We start from the raw sequence: 22365 nt of genomic DNA, 5'->3' as shown, positions 1-22365 counted from the left end.
CTGGGCAGGGCGCTACTCCATCACTTCACAAGAAGCTTCTTTAAAATACGAACCCCTGCTTTGCATGGAGCAGGCAACACAAGCAACTCTAGACATTACCGGATTGATGTTTAGAACTGTACTAGCTCCGTTGAGTTAAACACGGAACTGTGTAACCTCTGCTACAGGCTGCTATATTCCCATCAGGTGGCATTCTGAATGACTTTCCCCTTCTCCATTTCTTTTCTGGACTACAGAAGTCGCGCGTGTGTGCGTGCGTGCGTGCGTGCGTGTGCGCGTGTGCGCGCGCGCGCGTGCATATATATATATATATATATATATATGTATAGAGAGAGAGAGAGAGAGAGAGAGAGAGAGAGAGAGAGAGAGAGAGAGAGAGAGAGAGAGAGAGAGAGAGAGAGAGAGAGAGAGAGAGAGAAGGCTCTTCATTCCTGATTAAAGCATCAGTCTTGATCATTTCTGTGTTTGCATTATTTTTCCAGGCTGGAGTGTACGTGGCACGCTGAGCGTTGCAAATGTGCCTTCTATCCTTAAGCAAAGACACCACATAGTCAAACACATGCAATAAGAAAAACCAACAGTTAACCAAAAGCTTAAGTCAAAGTTCGAGATTGCCTGATTTTCCGCTTAAGCGCAACAGTTACTTGGTGCAGACGTTAATGCTGGGTTCAAGTTATCCACCAATATTGGAATGACAACTCAAAAGATAAATATCCCTTCCATGCGCAAAAACGGCACACAAGTCGCTCTTGAAAAGTATGGTGAACCTGTCCTGCCAGATTGAGCCACAGTCGGCATAAGAGGGCAGCTTAATGCAAGGTTCTTACATAGAGTTCACTATAAATCCCCAAGGAAAATGCATGCAAAAAAAAAAAAGTGGGGATGAACATGTCAAGAGCCCCTTGAACCAAACCACAATATTTGCGGTGGCAGGCAAAAATAATTTTTATGCTTATATATTTGAGTGTGAATAAAACATTTTTTTGCAAGCCAGCACATGACTTCGTTCAACCTTCATTCATCTATTCATGCACCATTCCTGTGCACTACCTCCTCCCTTCCAGAGACCTGTGCACAGAGTGATGCAATTTTTCATTCAATTTTATGCAATTTTATAGTATTCCAGAATCTTTAGACTGGGAATTCCCAAGGCTGCATGAAGCCTTTGAGCATTAATAAAAGAAAATTCCCTGATTACTGCTAGCACCAGTCGGAGTAAAAATATTTAGAAAATTGCATTAAGTTTTAATTGACTTCAGACAGAATTTCGGCACCAGATAACTACTGCTGTTTTTTTTTTTTCTCTTTTCCCCTAAAGGCCAAAAGTATAGGCCACAAATATCTTTGAAGGCCGTAGGCAGCATGCCTCGATTGTGCTGTCAGGTGCTGAGCAGTGTTTACAACGGGCATCAGCAAATGGCCAAGACAACAGATAGTGCACCTCGTGCTCTCTTTTGCTGCGACCTGTACTTCGCTACACCCAAGGGGCGGCAGGACAGCGGCCCACAGGCGCTGGCCACACGAACAGTCGGGGCTCAGCTCCCCAGCTTGCGAGCACGCGCTCAATGCACGGCCGCGGTGAGCTCACCTCTGCTGGGTCTCAAGCCTACGGATTTCCCTTTCACGGATGGCAGCCTCAAACTTCTCTCTTCGCTCCATTCGCTGCAAGACAAGGGGGACGGAGTTACACACTGTCTCGGAACTATGCTGACACACACATAAGCAAGCTAAAGCACATCACCCAACAGCAAAATGCAAGCTGGAAAGAAAGCATACTGCACAGATGGGTTAGGGCTCCCGAAAAATTAGAACGTATCTGCAGCAATGACAAAAAGCGAAGCAAATTATATAAGACAGGCTAGAAGCTAAGCGAAAAATTACATTAAATAGACAAAGAAGAAAGAACTAAGCATAAAAAGCAAAAAAGGTAAACTTGATATATTGGCCTATTTATTTTGTGATATTTCGATTAAAATACACTTGTACTTTCTCAATGAAAGCTGCATTTCCACAAAACTAAAAAAGACTGACAAAAAATGTAAAAACCTTGCAAAGATATTTTTATGTTGAGAAAATGTGAAGGTAGGATTTTTTCTGGTCATTTCCATACTTTTTGGTGTAATTTCATTTCACTTTTTTTTTATTCCACAGGCCAGCATGTAAGTTGACAATCGTCTGAGGGAAACGGTTATTTAACACAGAATCCTGACAAAAGGCTCAGACAAAAGTGGTGGTTCTTGCGTACAGTTAAGGCAGCTCGAGGATATAATGCTAATACTTTATGAACGACATCATTTACAACTACTTCTGCAAAGAAAGATTAGGCTACAAAAGAATCAAAGAACTATGCTGGCATATTTTTCAATCTATTCACTAGGGGAAAAAAATTAAACATTACAGACCCCTCATTGCAGAATATTACAGCATCAAGATTTTCATCTAGACAGATGCCTCCCCCCTCACAGTCTTATAAATAGAGCCTACTTATAACAAGCTCCCGAATGTAAAAATATGATAAAATCAGATTAACAACTTGATGAAATAGAGTGCATTACAAAAGCAAATGTGCACAAATTTGGCCCTATCACAGCACGCAAAAGAAACCTATGCCTTGTGTCCAACGAGAGCCTTTGTTTGAAGGAATGTTCAAAGCCATTGTTTACTAAAAAAGAAAAAGCTTCAAGACAATAATCTTGATGCTAAATTAATAGCCTCATTTAGATGATCAACATTCCACAGAAGAGGTGCAAAGAACACTTTCGACGCAGTAGAGTGCTTGTGTTTTTTTAAGGCTATTCTACGTTTTTTTTTTTTTGCTTGGCTAAGCTCACAACAAGCAACACTCCGTGCCTTATTATAGGCAGGCTCAACCATAGTTTTTGCCCCTCCTATTATCAGAACTCCTGATCATTCCCTCTAAAGACAGTAGAGGAAAAAAATGTCCCTGAAGTTAAATAAAGCAGCAAAGAGAGCTGCTATAAAAGGAGAATCTTTATTCCTTAGGTTATAGCAGGGCTGATCCTTATTTTCAACTATGCAGGCTGTGATTCTGCGAACAGCTATTGAGCGCACACATGAAGCAATCAGAGGTTGCAACACTGCACCAACAGTAAAGCTGCAGAAAGAAAGGTATGGCAGTATAGATAAAATGCATACATTTACAAAGTTAAAACCCTCCACCTGAATAGCGGCTAAAATCTGCAACAAAAAGAAAGTTCATATCATTACCTTGAGGCAACTGAACTGAGAAAGCAAATAAAGACATCAAAGCTTTCAGCCTGCATAGGCCACATACTTTACATCTGCAGCCACTTCACACAATGAAGGAGTCTCCTGCAAAAAGAAGCCTGGTGCTATGGTCGCTTTTGTGACAGAAGCTCTGCAGCCCCCTCCCAAAGTCTCGCTGTGGAACAATGTCTTCACCCAGCAGCACACACAACAATGTGCCAGCATCTGCACAAGTACACCCGTGAAGGTTGTGAATTTTTGTTTTTTACAGCGCTGCCCCCCCCCCCCCCCCGACAGCAACGAAATTTCGCTGCCACGGGCATTTCCCCAGTGATGTGCCCACCGTACACCATGTACCTATCCAGGACATGCTACAAGCAACCCAGCCTTGTTCCAGGAGACTTCTTCACACTTAAAACTTAAAACAAAAACAGCCCATGGCTTTGCTGAAATTAAATTCACCTAAGAAATAAGCAGATTTTCCAAAAAACCTTGTTAAACGAGTTAAAGCGTTTTGATAAATGACCAAGGAAAATGTTAGCTCCAAAATACCAAAAGAAATGATGCCGTATTTTGCTGCCTGCCGCCTGCATTTTATGTAAACGTTAATGCTAGGTTGTTCAGCTAGAGAGACACCTGTTTAAAGGACAAAAAGATATAAATTGACTAGAACAAAAATATCTTACATTTGATTTGTTCATGCTCTTTGAAACAGGAGAAGAAAAAACAACATGCTAGTGCAGATCACAACTTGCTGAATGTCATTTTTAATTTTAAAAACTGGTCGCAATTTGCGTTAGAGGAAGAATTGACTGAGCTCTACTTAACCAGGTACATTATTGGGCACATTGGCAAAATACAATGAAATTGAAACTACAGCGTGACCAAATATCAAAGCGACGACGAGAAGACAACACGATCGCTGAAATACGGGGTGCAAACAAAGTGATAACACTGCGCTTGAGTTGTCCACTCGTTTTTCTGATTTTTCAGTTGCACGGCAAACTAATTCCTCTACTTGAGAGAACAGCAGAGCTCAGTTAAAGCATTAATGCCAAGTAAAGTTATCAGGCTTAAACATATTAGCTTCATGAACTGCAAACTACTGTTTGGCAATTGCTAGCGTCCGTTGATACAGCCCAACAATTTACATGCAAACCCTACAGTGGTGGCGGCATAAGCCTGCACACTCGTCGAGAAATTAGGTCTTAAAAATAAAAACAAAAGTACCTTGTGCAAAGACATGCCAGAAAAATAAGTGCAAGCTAACACCAATAGAGACTAAAAGTTTGAAAGCTGGAGAACCACGCTTAACTTTAATCAATGGCCAGTTATAAATGCTTCCCGAGGCCGTGTCCAGCATTAACATTCCTACCACAATTTAGTGCGATTTTTTGAACTACCTGCTAAATGGTGACCGTCCCCATAATCTTGGTGTGTAGTCAGCAGTTGCATGCATTTAGCACATTGGTCACAGTGAGTCTGTAAGTTGATATCCCATGCCATACTATTACTTAGAATATGGTGCCAAAAATGAACCTGTCCTTCCCTCATCAGCCTCCACCAGCTTTAGCAAAGCTCATAAAGTCCCGCCAAAGCATTTATGCAGTCTGACAGTGCTTGTACTTGATTTTAAACCCGTGAACCGACTAAAATTGTATGTATGAATCCGCTGAAAAATTGTGTTCTAGAAAAGAAAAAATAGCACAATACTTACAGTTTCAAAAACCAACTAGGTAACATGCACTTATAGGATATACCGCAATACTATTGGATGTATTTCCAGTTCTGTTAAAAGTCTACAAAATTCTAAACAAAACAATAGACATAAAAATGCTACCCGTCGATGGTAAAAAAAAAGACACAAAATGACTCCTAAAAATACACAAAAAAGTTTTGGCATGGCAGGGCCCATTCTAAGGTCCCAACTTTTGTAATGTAACAAGAGTGAACTGAAAACTTTACCCTAGGCTAGACAATTTTGCTTTCCAAATTGACAGCAGGCCTTTTCTTTTTCACAGTCAAATTAAAGCTACTCACTGCTGATAGCCTTTTTTTTTACAGCAGCAAAAACTGGTAGTAAGTTATGACAGCAAAAGCATCAAATTTTCATTTTTTTTTATTGCTTTTTGTGTGGCCCCAGTTCGTTAACTGGGGAAACATTATAAAAACAGCAACACCTTCACACACCCTGGACGTGAATGCTGCAACCATGACAACTGGCTGTTGATTATCTAGCCGCATTTATTGCCCTGTTTTCATAAGCAGCCAAATTCTTTTCCTCCCGTGAAGATAGCAGTAGGAGCGGCTTAAAGGGACACTAAAGACAATGTACACACCTGCTCTGGCCAAAAAACAAAGCCCCCTGAAGTCCTTCCCAATTACTCAGAATCAACTGAGGCTTCAACTGCTTCTGACCCATCTCCCTCACCCATTTCTGCCGCATCGTTTCACGATACTTCGCATGATGTAGACAACCCAAATGGAAGAAAAGTGAGGCAGCAATGGTTCCAACGTTCAGCTGAGCCAGTTGTACCCAGCTGCACTACCGACTCTGGACATCCAATCGATATGACACAACAAACTTTCTGCTATGAAATCTTGGTTTTCAAAGCGCTTACAATCCAAGCACAAAGGAAGAAAATGACATGGCGTCATGAAAGTTGCACCAATGTCTGGTAGTCTTAGATACATCGACCAGAAAATTGACAACTTGTGCGGCCTTTCTGTTGCAGATAGTAGTGGACCAGAGGACGACTGCACATGCCCGCAGTACGGTGCATAAAGTGACAACAAAGAGGAAGGCACACCACCAAGTCGGAGACATTAAAGACTGATCCACTCGGTTGTTTCCATGCACCGGCTTTCGCCATCCCAGCAGTGAACTCCAATAATTGCCAAAACGATCATCGCACACATAGGCCTGCAGAAAACATCGCACATTAGGCACACCTAGCTACTGTATGAAGTGTTGGCATTCCCCACCTTAGACTTTGGAAAGAAGCCCTTGTTGAAGAAAGGGAGAGGTCGAGGAAATTAGCACCCATGTTGAGTAGGTGCCATCTAAATACGCATTTACTGTCGTCAATGCCTGCCATACGTTTCGGTTTGCTTGCTGTGCCCTCACACCATCCTTTAACAGCAACGCCATTTTGGATTCCTTCTTACATTGCGTGTTTGTACCATTAGTGCAAGCATGAAAAAAGGCTCACACAATATAAGCATATTTCTATTTTCCCCATTTCCTATTTTATTTTTGGAAATTTAGCTACAAAGAATGGTATATTTATTTTCTCCACACAATAGCCCGCAGCATGGCAATCTATGCATCCAGACAAACTTGTTTTTTGTCTTCAGTGTCCCTTTAAAGGCTTAAGACAGACAAACTTGGACCTGATAATTTATATTCGAGACTAAACCTGCCGTGCACAGTGCTCGGTGATTGAAACACGATACTTGGAGCGCGTGGATGCCGGCGCATTGTGGTATGCGGTGAGGGTGAGAGCATTCGTGACGCATGCTGACTGCATCTGGTTGTAGACAGCTCTTCAGTGTGTGGTTCTTGGCGGTGCCATCGGGGCGCTTGCATGCCTCGACTTCAAAACTCTGCGCCTGCGTGCTGTGAAGGGAGCTGGCAGCGCGCACGTTACATAGAATGCTCCAATGCGGTGCGCCATGATGACACATCGCGATAATTGTGCATTCAAGTTCTTTGTAACGTGCGCGCTGCCAGCTCCCTTCGCAGCACGCAGGCGCAGAGTTTTGAAGTCGAGGCATACAAGCGTCCCGATGGCACCGCTAAGAACCACACACTGAAGGGCCGTCTACAATCAGATGCAGTCAGCATGCGTCACGAATGCTCTCACCCTCACCGCATACCACAATGCGCCGGCTCGCTTTCGCAAGCGCTCACCTAAAAGCGCCGGCATCCACGCGCTCAGAGTATCGCGTTTCAATCGCCGAGCACTGTACATTCACCTGCTTTGTTCTGCACAGCAGTAAGATAAAGTGCAAGAGGTCGGAAAAGCAATGTATCGATTATCCTTTAACCACATACAGCGATTTTTTCGAGCGACGCAACAGGCGACAGCAACAAGCGACAATATCTAGTTTTTGCCGTGAACCTCCGTTGCTAACCTTTGTCGCAACTCCAGATTCTAACATAGAGAAAGAAACTGCTTGTTGCCCGCATAACCACATAAAGCATTTTTTGCAAGCAACGAGACGTGTGACAGCGACAAGCGACAAGATCAGGCTGCCGCTGCGGCCCTCTGTTGCCGACTTTAGTGTATCGCTCGATTCCGGCCTGACAAAAACAACAAAAAATGCGTCGCCCGGAAGGGGTAGAAGCTCAAAGGCTCACGGGTTCGTCATCTGCTCTCGCTAATTCTGGAGCTCTCCTGGCCTCTGTGCCGGCAGCTTAGACGCGCATGTATGCGTGTTGTGTATTTGTCACAAAGTGCTTATCTTTCAGAGAAGCCCCTGCTAGCATTCATCATTGTTATTCATTGAAGGCACGATGTTTGAGCGTTTTATTTCGGTGGAAACAGACAAACAGGGCATTCAGCCTGGAGCACTATTCCTGCGCTCGATAGCCGGCAAACTGAAATCCTTACACTTCTGTGCAGACGACACAATTGTGCGCACTCGTTCTGCGCGTAAGCTTGAAGTACGAAGCTGCGGACATGTAGTAATGTAAAATGAATCGATAATTACTACAAAAACACTTCACGGACTACGTTTTTATTAAAGTATAATTACGTGATATAATAACAAACAGTATTTATAGGTATTCTTGCTTTTGTAACCAGCCTGTGAACAAAAGGCATGTCACACATGCGGCGTAGCTCCCTTTTATTGCCGGCGGCCAGGCGACAGCCCATCGCTTGTCGCTGTCACGCGGTTGCATTGGCGAGCAAAAAGTCTAGCGACAGCGACAACTCATCGTTGTCGCCAGTTGCGTCGCTTGGGAAAAACGCTCCATGTGGTTATTCCTTTATACTTGAGCATGCCTGCCCGATGCACAAGATTTGGCTCCTAACTTTGATCGCGTCACAATCCCAGGCCTTAGTACGCTTGACGAAAGCGCTGCCAACATTTGTAATTCAACTTAACTGCTTTTGGCAATCAGCAACTGAAACATGATGGTGGCCTATACTTGTCTATGCTCTTTCTAATGGCGAGCGCTCCAAATGTTTACTTTGGCTTAGTGAAACAGGAGCAAAATAACCAGAGCTGAAAGCAAAGGAGTACACAGGATGGCCTTAAGCTCTCAAGATCACAGTTGATTAACAACGATTTCAATTTTAGTGCCAAGCTACCAGCAATGCTCTTGCAATTTGCAAGGCTCTTGCGGGCACAGTTAACCACCACCAAATGTCAAATTGCCACAGTGATACTTGACATGAGGCACTGTGCTCAGTTTTTGCTCCTGAAGCATGAACTCATTCATACATTTACACGCTTTTGGAAGTTGAAAGAGCTGCCTTCGTGAGCAGGAAAAGGCATCAGCATAATCCTCAAAACGTGGCAATTTCGCATCCCCACAGTTAACGAGCTCCGTTTATGAATTTACGCCACAACAGGGCAGGCATTCGAAGTATAAAGGGGGCTATGGCTTAAACAATGGCCAAGGAAAGTTGATGTTAATATCAATTGTTTCTGAATGAATTGGAAGATTTACCACTGCCTCACTCCTCAGAGAAAAAGCTGTGCATGAAGCAATAAAAAAAATGAAATCTGGTACTGCCCTGAAGGTTCATGGCTTATACTCTGACGACTTAGAGGCATTCTTGGTTCCAAAACTTAGCGCACCTCATATTATAGTTTTGTCAAACATACATCTCAACATTTTTGTTGTGCCAAGCCTTGCATTACTGTTTCCAGAAATTTGGCCCCACGGCAATGCTAGGCATTCTCAAAAAAGTATCTGGTTCAAGGGGCCATATATATCTATTCACAGTTCTGTATTCACCAGCAAGTTCTAAATAGATGCTCTAACTTATGCACACACTTGTAGATTTGGCAGCACTAAAATGGAAAATACTTTTAAAGTAAAAAAATGTTAGAAAATTGTTGCATGAGATAAGCATGCAAAATACATATGTAGCGTGCATGTTAAATAACAACATGGTCAAGCAAAATTATACCTACAACTTTTTAAAAAGATTATCTAAGACCTACCTTCACTGCTTAAAGAAAAACTGCAATGACTCATATGGCACTGTTCACCTAAGCTACATTCATGTCCCACGTCCCATGCTACATGGCAGGGGCTAAGAGATCAACACGATAAATATAAGACAGCACGAGTCAAAATTGTAACTGATATTTTTTACATATGTTCTGCATGTTTGAACTGGCACAACTGAGACAAGATTTTTGAGAAAACAAGCAAAAGAAATTGCTATAACCATGAAATAACACAGAAATGTCCACAACCATGCATAACAGAGGGAAACAACACACAGGTTGATAGGAGGGGAGGTGCCACGAAATCCCATGCATTCTTCTCAAGGGTTAGGAGAACGCCTACGTTAAAAGCCAGGAGAGCAACAGCAGAAGAACATTACACACAAGAGGGCACTGGGCCAACTGCGATGACTGAACGGGCCCCGAAGGCATACGCACAGTTGAACCTCTACAATCAATACATTGCTTCCTGCTGCCCCAATTCTAAGTTGCGCAGAAGCTCAATCACATTACGTGAACTTTCAGAGGAAGCTAACCATCAATCAGAAAATGTTCAAATAAAAAACTTTACGCTTCCTTGTGAATAGAAGAGAGCTGATAGAAAACAAGCGGTGTATGGGCAAGCCCTTCTGAGTACCGCACTCTATTCCTCTTCAAGCCATCATAATAAAACTATCTTTGAAGATGCAACAAAACCCTAAAGGTTTCCCAAAAGTCCTCAAAAACGATGGTATGAAGCACTGCAAGGAATTTCCAATTCCATGTATTTTAACAATGTATTTTCACAGCAACGCAAGCAAGCCATGAGAAAGCAAATACAACAGTGCCAGAGCAGGTGTGCGTTATGCAGAAACACCTGGCTCTTCTGCCGTCCTTCATAACATGAACGCTCCCTTAGCTTCAATGGAACTTTTTTTGTTCCTGCAGCCGCAAGCTACTCCAAGAATCTATGGACCACAACTAGCTGTGCTTGCAAACTACAGCAGCCACAAGTACAAAGGACAGCTAGAACCAGGAGTGCTCAGAAACGTTGAATGGCACTAGCCTGCATAGGTGACCAGCTTGAACCAGTTCACAAAAACAACCAGAAGAAGCCTCTCCCCAGAGGGAGACTGGGGGGGGGGGGGGGGGGGGGGGGGGGAAGGGGGGGATCGAGAGAGCTGCGGTACTAAGAGAGCAGCGGGGGTGGACAACAGAAGCAGCAGGAGGAGCACAGGGTGCGGCAGGCCAAGCAGCACAGGGAGGAACACCAACAACAACCGCTACGCATGTGGCTAGCAGGAGGACTGCACAACGGGGACAGACGCGGGGGAAGGGGCACAGAGGGGGGATGGCAGAAGCTTCTACAAGCCGAGGATACAACAAAGAGCTTGCCAAAATTTCATTCCTACCTGGTAGGCTGTGTTCTGTAAGGGAGGCACAACCAAGAAAACTCTGTTTAATCTTTCACCACAGGCCACGTTTGCAATGCACTCACTCAAGGCGCACCCTGGTAAATGTCACACAGGTAAGATCTGCGTCCCCCTTGCTCGAAGGAACTGACTTGGCGTGTTCCTCGGCGATCACTACCGGCCAAAGTGACCACTGAAACATGTCGCCCTCTGCTCAGGTGCCACACGTCAACTCCGAGCATCGCAAAGGCAAAGTCCTTCTGACCCCAGTCACGTATACTGTTAACCCCCTTCTGACCTTTTGGTTACACAATTTTCTAGCAAACTCCCCACATAATGACAGAGGTTTTTAAGCTTACATGTGCCACATCTGCATCATCACTTCAAGGCATATATTGTGTGTTCTTTTTACCACTGTTCTGATAATGGCTGTGCAAAATGCTTTAAAAAAGGAATACATAGAATCCACTAAGGAAACAAAAAAGGAAACAGCAACATTGCATTCGTAAAATAAGCAGCACAATGAACCAAAAATGTAAGCTAGCTGGCTACAGCTAAACAATTAACACTCCAAATTAAATGGTCCCACATATTCAACCAGCTTCTTGCAAATAATAATACACTATTAATAATAATAATAATAATGGTACTATAACCACATCTTTCGCACAAGCATCAGGAAGCCTAGCTCTACGCAAGAAAAAAAATCCACTGCCAATGATATCCTCAGGAGCTACTGCACCAATTCTTTGACTATGGCACCTTGGCACGGTCCACTAACACTCCATTCCCAAAAGGGCATTGACTTCATTTTATGAAAATTTTTATCACTTTCGCTTATTTTTTTTTTTATAACAGCATACTGTCCAATCGACTAGATATAACAAGCACACAATCGCAGCACCATCAACTTCCTCATATGTTACAAGGCAAAATAGGCTGCTCATAACATTGATTTAATTAGGAACCCACTGCTCACAGCCAAATACTTTCCAACCCCTTTGTTTTGGTTCATTTTTAACCCAGTGAAACTGAACAAAACACTAATTATTCATTCAGAGTCCTTGATTGATTGCTGCTTAAATTTTGTCATGGGATGTATCTCTGGACTGGCATCAAGTTCTGCATGTTACCCGAACACTCGCCTCTTCAAATGATTTATTCACCAAACACAAGCACCGCTTCTTTCATTCAAATTCCACATCAATACTTGTTACAGGCACAAAACTCATCTTTCAATTATACCCCAGTTGTGATCATTTTTAGTGTTCAAGATTAATAGTACTTTACGAGGATTTCTAACGAATGTCACACTAGAAATATGTGTCGTGATTTTGTCTTTCCTAGCCAGGTTTTATTCTAAATGAACTTACTTCCAGATTTATTTCAGTAAACGTCTTAGTGTCAAATAGCAAAGTAATTCTCATTTTCTTGAACACCAACATAGCCTTTTTTTAATGAATACAAGATGAAACGTTAAGTGCATCTTAAGTTTGGGGGGTCTCAAAGTCAGTTATGATATGGAGCACAACAAAAAATTCTTAGCTGTCATATGGTTACTGCAAAGAAACTACCGAATTCGGCTGACTGTTATAAAATTGAATCAGCTGCACTGAAGTACAGGTATAGCCACAACCGAACTTTTTTGTTTGAATAAAACAAAAAGTGAAAAAAGAAAAAATGAACAAGAGAAAAAACTCAAACAAACAATAATACTGTGCAAGAAACACTTAAGATATAGGTTAATATGCGAAGGATTTTTTTTTAGCTTGTCTTATTCTCGTAAATAGATTCAGAATGCGTTTTCAGCTGGTGCACTGAACCACTTTGCATTCATACATATTCAGCATTACCTGGGATGAGCCTCATCACAAATCAAAAAGGCCTGTCTATTAAAAATCTGACAAACGTTCTTGCAGAGCTACACAAACTCAACTATTAGGATTTATGTTTTCCTCAACCGTGCGTGTTCATTTACAAAGCAAATGCTTCTTTCTGCAACTCCCTAAAATGTGCAAAAAAAAAAGAAAGAAAGAAAGGAAGAAATGGTGCCAGACCAGATAACTGCAAATATAGCATATGGCAGGTAAAAAAGAACACGAAAAAAAAAAAACGCCCATTTTTTTTTGGGGGGGAGAAAACAGAAGAGAACAAAAACTTTAAAAGCAATACATACCCTTGCTCGTTGAGCATTGATCAGTTCCCTCTTTTTGTGATTCCTTTGGTACATGGTTATGATGCGACGAAGGCGCGTGTTCAAGTCTGAGGGAGTTGGGAATTCCAAGGTGCCCATTTCGCCTGGAAGCAATGTAAGGAACAAAAAAAAAAAAAAAATGGTGCTCAGAGGCTCCACTGTTTTTTCTTTTCAAATCTCCTTCACAAAAGTGGAGTGAAGTGGAGGCAGCGTGTAAAATCAGCCTTTATAAATAAAGAACTGGATACAATGCAAACCTTTGTGACCACTGTCATGCGCCCCACAGCAATACCAGCCTAGCAGAGCTGAAAAGAACAGGACATGCACAGTAGGCAAGTACAAGGGGCACCATGTTGGCTTTACACATTCAGCTGCCGACATTTAGCTAACACATACACCCGGTACTGGCACTCAGCAACCAAAACAAAGTGAGCATGCGAGAGCCGGAAGAAAATGCAGAGCTCCTCTGGTGTAGAAAACGAGAATGACGGCCCAAAGCGACACGACGGTGTGTGCGTCACTTCGAGCTATCGTCCCCTTTTTACAGCACTGCATGCTCATGGGTCTCCCAAACAAACAAACAAAAAACCAAAGAAAAGCATATATTTCCCACATCAACACTACGTCATTACAAAATGGCGGCCATTGCATTACAGACTTTGGCCCCAGCTGGTATGCATGGTGAAGCCAGGCTAAATCAGCACTTGGTATGCCAGCAAGGACAATAAAAATTGTATGACCCCAGCTCAACAATGCAAGCCGAACCAGTCTTTTCTGGCCCAATCAATGCATATTTAGTCACAACATCACAAAGTCAATTTTTCTGCAATTTCAAACAGTAAAACACTTCTGCCTCTATATTGAGTAAACAGTAACTGTTGGTAAGCCAAAACAAAAAGATGCATAAAGCTTCAACAATGTTTGAGCTCAACATGTTCCGGGGAAAAAGAATTGAGAGATGCTTCTGTGACCAAGACAAACAACCAGTGAAACTGTGCGTGATATGCGACAAGCTTGAAGTCTCTTTTCAGCTTTTCCGGCAAGAACACCATGATCAGAACAATACCCCTGTTCAGAGAATGCCTTCTGTTCTATAATACATCACTGCTTGCATTTGCATTGTCCATGAGTTTTACTTTCGCGTAGCCTACCCATAGCCCATAGCAACACGTCTCAACAGCACTCGCTGACTCAGTCACTGAGAAAGGGGGGAAACCACTCAAAGCAAGAGAGCTCGCGGCATGAAGCCTTCTTTTTCCAAGTCTTCCCACACAAATTTAGACATCCCTTGTTTTCAGCTTTAGAGCCTGTGCTTACGCAGTCCTTCAGCCAGGTCATTTGTGAAGCTGCCCCTCACCAGCTTTCAAACTAATGCCAACAAGAAATGTCAAGCACATTTCATAGAAAGCAGGGCTGAAGTCATAAACGAGTGATGAAACACAGGCCTGTGCCTCGGCTGCATAAAGACTGAAGGGGCCGATTTCATGCCGCGTATCTTGGAAGCAAAGAACCATGAAGATAATTCAGAATTGCCTTCAGAAAGGTGGATCTGGGCTAACAGCGAGCCAATGAAATTAGACTTTCCCGTTATGGCCACAATGAGTGCCAGCCTGTTACCATTTGCTGCTTTTTAAGGATGTATCCTTGCTCAAAAATTTGCTTATTAAAAACTCTTGCATCGTGAATGCACCTTGGCATGCAGCTCTGCCACGGGTGGTTCCACATACCACGCGAATCTTCTTGCCTTTTACATATTTACATTATAGCTGTATTCATCGGAACATAGGTGACAGGCACCAAACAATCCCGGGCCATCTCCATTAACATGGCACCTCGGGAGGGGCGACGCATGCAGTACATAAGTGTATTCAAAGATTGCGCATTTCTCCTGCCCCACGGGGCACGTTGCTTGGGCGCCAGTGGGAGGGCCAATCGCGTGCTTGCTAAGGCGGTGGCGCCCTCTCTTGCGTTGAACCGGATTTAGGCAATCTGCACGCCCCATCTGCCCAGTTTGGGTTAACGGCAGGGGTCAACGCAAACGCAGTGCAATGCCCTCGCCTCGCCCTGGGAGCTCGTCCTCAGTAATCAACGAGGCCCCGCACCAAGTAAGTATGCCTGTTCTTGCTTCGACTGACCACCCGACCCGATCAGGCCTAGCGACGAGAACTGGTGGGTACTTGAGTGTAACATAAGTTATAACCCATCCACAAACAGCTTCAGCTTGTGCTTGATGATTTCTGAAGTGGACAGGAAGCGTTCCACAATTCTTAAAATCATGTTAGTTTATTTTGAACCGGTTTTATCCACTGTACACTTTTCTTGTAGTACACGTTACGTTCTAGCGCGAGGCGTTTGAAAACGAGAGTCCTCGTGTTTTAGTACCGCGACTACATGAAGCAACGACGACAGGAAACACCGACAGCCCAAGGCCCCTCAAGGACTTCACCCCTAAAAGAAAATTTGACAAGTGCGAGTGGCTTCTTGAAGTTTAAATGGTTGCAGGAAAAGAAAATGAAGAAACCAGCAGCTGCATTGCACACTGCAAGAAGAACTCACCTGGCTATTTATTTTCAATGCCACACATGCAGCAGTCGATGAACTTCAACAATTACGAAGCAATTTTCGATGACTCCAGTTGGAGTCTAGAGAGATGCTCTGTATTTCTGAATTTATTATCTATTTAATTGTTTGTTTTTTCTGAATACAGAAGAACAGAGGGAAGGCAACAGGAGACCAGCCCCACAGAGGCCTTAATTTGACGCACTGAACTGCAGCGCCCAGCAGGATTTTTTAGCAGTAGGACCAAACTAGGTCCAAATCCACCGCTGAAGAAGGCGACGAAACGCAGGTGCGCCAACGCAGCAGAGAGACTATCTGTTCAGAGTTACTATTTAGGAAGAGAAGCCATTAATGAGCACCTGACAATACGGTAGATTTTAACGTTAGACTCGTGGGTGTCAGAGGGGGAAAAAAAACACTTCATGTGTTGAGTGAAAACGAAAATCGTTCCTTTTCTGGGTGGGGGGGAGAAGGTACAACTATGGAATTGCAATTTTAGCTCATAATAATGGCTTGCATGTGAGTGCGTTAGAAAGCTACCATGCAATAAATGCATTTTTGTTTTTCCCTCTGCACAATGAATGCTCCCCTTCCTTTCCCAGATGAAAAATACAATTAACTTGCATGCTTTATATTTATACCATTTAGCTACTTTATAGCAGTGATACAGCAGAGGGTAACAAGAATTGTGCCATCCATCGCTGCACAAAAATGCATTTGTACTGCCCAAAATTTAGCCCCGCAGTAGCAATGCATAACAGCCCGGGAATTTTTTTTTCAGTCAGAATCAACTCAAAATTAGTATCAGCTGTGATTAAACCATTGAGACTCCACTACAGGCTCCGTGCGCTGGTATGGTGGCGACACCAGTGCCTGTGCAACTAGCGCCATCTACGGCCACTGGAGGCATTCATCGGATGTTGTTGTCATCGCCTTGCGCCCTTCCCCGTACCGCCCGTGCTACGCTGCGATGACTGCTCAAACCAGCGCGCTCGTTTTAACGGTTTTAGAGAGATGGGATATATTGGCTCGTTTTCTTTTTCATATACGAAAACCTGAAAACATGGTCGCCAGCTACACGCCGCAAACGATGTTTACTGCATCCAGGAGAAGCTAGCGAACGCAACGGAGCCGTCCGATGTTTCCAGCAATGGCGTTGGGCACATGACAGACGTGACCCTGGACTGCGACTTTTAGTTAGAGGCGGATACAGTGAATGGTTGTGAGTTTTGTTGTAAACACGCGGCTCACGCATCTCTGCACTTTATTATGAGTTCAGTGAGTAAGCGAGGTAGGCGGGGGAAGCTGCACGCGCAAGGCCGGGTGCCGCGGCTCGCGTAAACATGCCGATGCAGTTGCTATGTTCGCCAACTCATAACTGTGAGCACCGGGCAGCTATTGCCAAATTTTAGCGCCGGTATGAACGCCGGTTTTCCAGCTCTGTCCGAATCAACAAAATGTTAGTCGTATGGAGTTGGCCGCGATATCTGCGTCAAAGCTGCCGCCGAGGCCGCATGGGCAGAACCTCCGCGCGTACACCTAGGAAGGGGTAAGCAATACAGAAGAGGAATAACCGATACAGATTGGTAAAGCATAAGCAACACGTAATGCTAAAATGCCGGGGAGGCATAAGCTCAGCGACAAAAGGAAAAAAAGAAAACGACAGACACCGTCACTGCTTCAAGATGATTGACGCGCATATTAATGGCCCATTCGTTTAGCTGCGGTGGTTGCCTGTGGGATCAGTCTAGTTTCGTGTCAACCGTTACTGTGCGTCATATTGCGTAGCACTCAGGTAAGATTGGTGGGGTGTATGCTGGCGCGCTGTTTTTGTTCCCGATGAAGTTCGCGTTGCCTATGCAAGTTTCGCCGGGCATCGGCTATCGCAGGTCCCCTGCGAAGTTGATAGCGGGTGTGCACAGAAACAAGATCCCAGAGTGTAAACCACATTCACACAAAACGGCAAAACGAACGCTGATGGCCAGAAGTCGATCGGCGTTGTTTACATTGCCCGTCGCACTGCGCGGGTTCATCGCTGTCGCCTTTCCGCTTCATTTCAAGGGGACCGAGATAAACTATTTTTTTGTCAGCCTCCTCGCGACCTTTTTAAAATGTTTCGGAACCGTAGACCCAGCAATACGTACAGAAATGCGCACTACTAGCTCGACTTTTTCACAAAGACTGCGGAGTCTCCGCCCGGTAAGCCGCTCTTTCGGGGTGACCAACATCCGATTTTCGACGGCGCCGCTGTTCGGCGGCGCTGCGGTCGCGCTCGAAACACCAGCGCACGGAGCCTATAGCAGACAAAGCAAGTGCCATGCCTAACAGACACAAAAGCATTTTTTACGACCCAAAAGCTACCTGCACTGCGGTCGGCCTATTAACGAACAAACGGAACCCAAACTAATGAGTCTTTTTTTTTTGTGCTTGTGCTTCACAATGTTGCATGCAATCACCTTTTTGCTAAAGCTCCAATGACAGCAATTCTTGATCACTGCTTGGTACATCAATTGCTTTGTATTTATCAACAAAGTTAATAGACTGTTGCATGTAATGCGATTAAAATAAATGGCCAGTTGAGTTCTCATAACAGTGTTCATGGTTGCAGCTGGTTCCCTTGCTCCTCTTCTTTTTTTTTTTTTAACTATTGAAATTATACATCTCGTAACTACAGGAAGCAAATCATTATTTGCTTCATATTTACTTCAAAGGCTAAAACCACGATGCGCAAGCACCTATCAAGCACCCATAAAGTGCTGGAGGCAGTAAACGTGCCTTTAAAACCTTGCCGAGGCAGCACACTGGTTGGCTGCGCAAATGCTACAAACTACCCCTGTGCTGACGGCAAGCAAAATGCAACTGAACTAACTACCACCAGCAAAAATAGTGTTATTGGCTATTGGCAAGTCAATCATTTGCCAAATGATTACATTTTTTTAGGTATTAAGATCTTTTCAAATGCAAGGCCTTAAGGTTCAGTGTAGCAAAGCCTCATAATTCATGATGTTACAGCCTCATTAATCTTCAGCAGGACTGAAAGCTGAACAAGTGAGTAGTTTCCCCATAGGTTGAGTGCAAGATACGAGTAGCTATCCCGTGTGGCAGAGACTTTAAAAAGGGGAGAGAAAAGATAGACATGAGAAAGCCCCAAGGGCCAGTTGTTAGATTTGCCATTGGCAGTTTTATGACTGGCAAAAACAAAATGACATAAAACACAGGCTCCTTTCAAACTTTCTGGTTTTAACAGCTAGCAAAATCACATAACTGTAATGTTCTAGCAACTAAGTACGTTGGTTGTGACTACAGACTCACGGATACAGGTTAAAAAACGCAACTTTCAGTTTGCTGTGTGAATTGTGGAAGCTACAAATTAACCCACCGAATGCGATGGACAAGAGCAGAAAACAGCACGTCCCCACAAGCCCACAAATAGGATGAACAGTACGAAGCTGCAACTCCAATTCGCCCATTCACCGGAGAGTGGTGCACTCACCTTGCAGCTGCGGTGTAGGGGCAGCGGGCACACCTCCACCCCCAGAAACGGGGGCGGGATGCTCACACGCCACAGGAGGAGGAGGAGGAGGAGGAGGAGGAGCTTGCTCTGAATGCTCCGAAGGAGGCTTGGCCTCTGAAGACGTCGACGGCTCGGGAGACACGGGCTCTTCTTCGTCCATGTCCTTTTTCCCCTCTTCGCGTTTGTCTTCGAGATCTTCGGGATTCCTGCAGATGAACAGGCCAATGTGTGAAGCACGCCTGTCGAGTGGCAAAAACCTTTTTCTTGTGACATGGCCTCGCCCCCCAACCGTCAACAGCTAGCCTACATAAAATCACCATACCAAACGTAAAATTTCTTGGTGGGATCACGAAGAAAAATGTTGCTATGTGTCCTTTGCGAATATGCAAGACGGGAGCAGTATCCACATTCCTTGCTCTGTTTCTATGTGCAGGCTTGTTGAAGCTAAGAGGCAATATCAGTGCAGCACGTAAACTTTGCTTCGGCAAACAGGCAGGAACAAAAAGAAGAGCAAATTTTCCCTACTGACCACAGCCCACCTGCAGAACTGTTAAAAAAATTGAAAAACCAAGCAACATGCAGAACTGGAGGTATATCGTGCAGCTTTTATGAAAAACCAATGCTTATTGCTTCTCAATTTCTCAATGAAATGTTTATGGAGAAATTTTGGTTATTTTAAGTATAAGACACAGGAAGTGTGTCTAATAAAGGCATCTACAATAACCAATGAACTGTGGCTACAAAATATCATCCACAAAACACTCATGGGAAATCACCTCAAGACATCAAGATCAAGTGCAGTGAAAGTTTCACACCGACTTTGCGTGCTCCCCAACTAATATAAATTGGAAAAAAAGAAAACACAGAAAACAATACCCCTGAGCTTTCTTTCCGTTTCCCAGCTTATTAATCTGCTGTGCAAAAGTGTGTTACAGAAGTCGAATTGCGCGTGCCTCATCAAAAGGAGCTTTGCATCTTCATATGTACTCAGTGTCAAAGCACAGCATGCACCCAGTACTGGGGGCACATAGGAAATCCAGACCCCATACGGAGAAGGGAGAGCCCGTCTAGCAATGAACTGAAAGGAGCTTTGGCAGCCCAAGGGCAGAGGTCAGCCCTTTGGGGGCACTTACGCTGTCATTTCTGCTAGGAGTGCAGCACCATCGGGAGGGCCACACCGTGTCAAGAAGCACAACGTGTGGTCCTGGCGCATCAGGTTGAACCTTTCGTAGCCTGCAAGGAAGCACCCCAGACATCAGCCTGTGCAGCTCGTCCTGTATCAGGATAACCAAAGCACTCCAGTGCACCGATGCTCACCATGCTTGTAGACACCTATCAGGAGAGACTTGTCAGCATCTTCGTCCCACCAGGGAGCAGGAGGTTCCCCATCAGCAGCTGGTGGCGGAATAGGAATATCCCTGCAAAGCACAATGAACGCTGCCCTTCAACACAGACGCACGAGCACCAGTGCAAGTGCCAGAAACTGTTTACCGGAGACGGAAAAAAAAAAAAAAAAAACATATTCACAGTATTCAGTGCAAAACCTCCTTTCATTGCCTGTACATGATCCCTCTCAAACAGATGTGTCCTACGGACTCTATTATAATGCTTTTGCAGTTAAGTGCTATAAAAAAGTGTTTGTGGCCTACTTCCTGGCTGTATTCCTTTGCTAGTCAAGGGTTCATTGCCACAAAACACCAGAACCCTGGCTTTTGTGCCTTGAAAAACCATAACACAAGACTGTCTAAAAGACTGTGGCTGCCCATAACAATTATCAATGAACTCTTTCGTTACCACACCTATTCATATTGATCACCGGTGATCGATGCTTTATATTGCAGATTTCTACAAGTTGTAGTTTCTCGTACACCTAATGCATCCCAGTGGTTAGTCTAGGCACTGCACTTTTAGAATCAGTTTAAATTTTTCCGCTCCGGCAACATTGAGATTTTTGATAGCGTTTTTTTGTGTTTTTGTGAAAGGGGGCATATGGCTGCTGCCCTTGGCAAAGAAGCATGCCACTCGTGGTTACTATTTGCATTACCACCAATTCTTTTTTTCTTTTATCAAAAGGCTCCTAGCAAGTTAAATACAGTGGAATCTCGGTGATACAAACTCTGTTGGTGCGAATTTTTCTGTGATACGAATTTTCGAATTTTCCAACCAAAATGCCTTGTATATAATGTAAAAACATTCGGATGATTTGTACACATTTATCACTGGTGCAGGTGATACGAGCGTGCAAGCCGTGAGCAGCCGACCGCGGTGTGGTAGAGAGGAGGGAGCCTTGGTGTGACGGTTGCACGCGGGCACAAAAGCATCATGGCATTAGTCCTCCCCCGCCAACGATAATCCTCCTCGTGGGGTGTTTACAATAGAAACGAGAAAGGTGCCGCTCCGAACAAAGAGAAAGTTTCCGCTGGCTGCATCTCGGGTGCCTTTAGCTTCCTTTTTGTATTATACTTTTTGAATAACCCATGGCCAGGGTAGCAATCAGGCATTCCCTCTCGTTTCCGACGAGGAGCACCCCCGCCATTTCGCCTCCTCCACATTCCTTGCTGTCCTGTCATCGCCTTGCCATGTTGCCTGCGCTGCTGACACGTCAAACCGCATGGCTCGTTTTAGCACGAGATTCATGCGTGTCAGCAATGAACGCGTGTTCTTTTGGCGCCCGCGTTGACGAATCGGCCCGGCCCCTTGGCCCCTCGGTTGCTGCGCGTGACCGTGGGAGGAGCCTCACGATTTGCGCCAATGCGGAGATGCGCACCTAATGGCGGCAATTTCGAAATACTCACAGCAGCTGGCTGGGCCCCCTCCGCGGCGGATACTTGGCACGGATGACATTTTATAGTGCAGTTTTCTGCCCCCATTTTCAGCTCCTTTCTCACATGAACAGTTTAGCTTTTGCCTTGAACTGCATTTTAATCAAATGTTCAAATCAGTCGCTGGAGCTACCAGCACCACTTCACGGCAGGAGCCAACACCATGTTACCACCACCTGTCGCGTGCGCGGCGCATTTCAACATGCAGAGAACTTCCTTTTTCTTGTTTTCTGGTGATATGAATCAGCTCATTCTTGGCCTGTGTTTCAACGGCACTGTCCATTCCCAGGTGCCCAATCTGCTGCAGTAAGCTTCTATCCTTCGCTCACCTGGCTGGCATTCCTGCGAACACTTGTTGGTGCAAATCTCCTATGATCTCATGTTTCAGGTAGTAGAGAAGGCGGACCCTCAGGAGGACCCTGAAACCAGAGGCACAAAACATTAGGGTTCACCCTGTAAGCGAGC

The 22365-nt window shown here is 44.4% G+C and overlaps 1 protein-coding gene across 7 annotated transcripts in view; it reads right to left on the bottom strand.

Moving 5' to 3' along the window:
- The window catches only part of Kis (chromodomain helicase DNA binding protein kismet), a 152386-nt gene that overhangs the window by 68433 nt on the left and 61588 nt on the right, over positions 1–22365 (bottom strand). For 3 of the 7 annotated variants that reach the window (XM_077686459.1, XM_077686460.1, XM_077686458.1), the window contains exons 21-29: positions 22230–22319; positions 20396–20496; positions 20212–20311; positions 19058–19284; positions 13263–13310; positions 12988–13109; positions 10812–10826; positions 3157–3198; positions 1589–1662 (exon numbers count right to left, since the gene is read on the bottom strand). In XM_077686459.1, the coding sequence (XP_077542585.1) occupies positions 1589–1662; positions 3157–3198; positions 10812–10826; positions 12988–13109; positions 13263–13310; positions 19058–19284; positions 20212–20311; positions 20396–20496; positions 22230–22319 (819 nt within the window). The remainder of the gene's footprint in view (positions 1–1588; positions 1663–3156; positions 3199–10811; positions 10827–12987; positions 13110–13262; positions 13311–19057; positions 19285–20211; positions 20312–20395; positions 20497–22229; positions 22320–22365) is intronic. The other 4 variants (XM_077686462.1, XM_077686461.1, XM_077686463.1 and 1 more) reach the window with 4 other exon arrangements.

Source organism: Haemaphysalis longicornis, unplaced genomic scaffold (assembly GCF_048455015.1).
Source record: "Haemaphysalis longicornis isolate Haplotype H1 unplaced genomic scaffold, Haemaphysalis longicornis Haplotype H1 scaffold_1, whole genome shotgun sequence".
NCBI lineage: Eukaryota > Metazoa > Arthropoda > Arachnida > Ixodida > Ixodidae > Haemaphysalis > Haemaphysalis longicornis.
The sequence above is the reverse complement of the archived record's forward strand: the minus strand, read 5'-3'. Positions and strand labels throughout refer to the sequence as shown.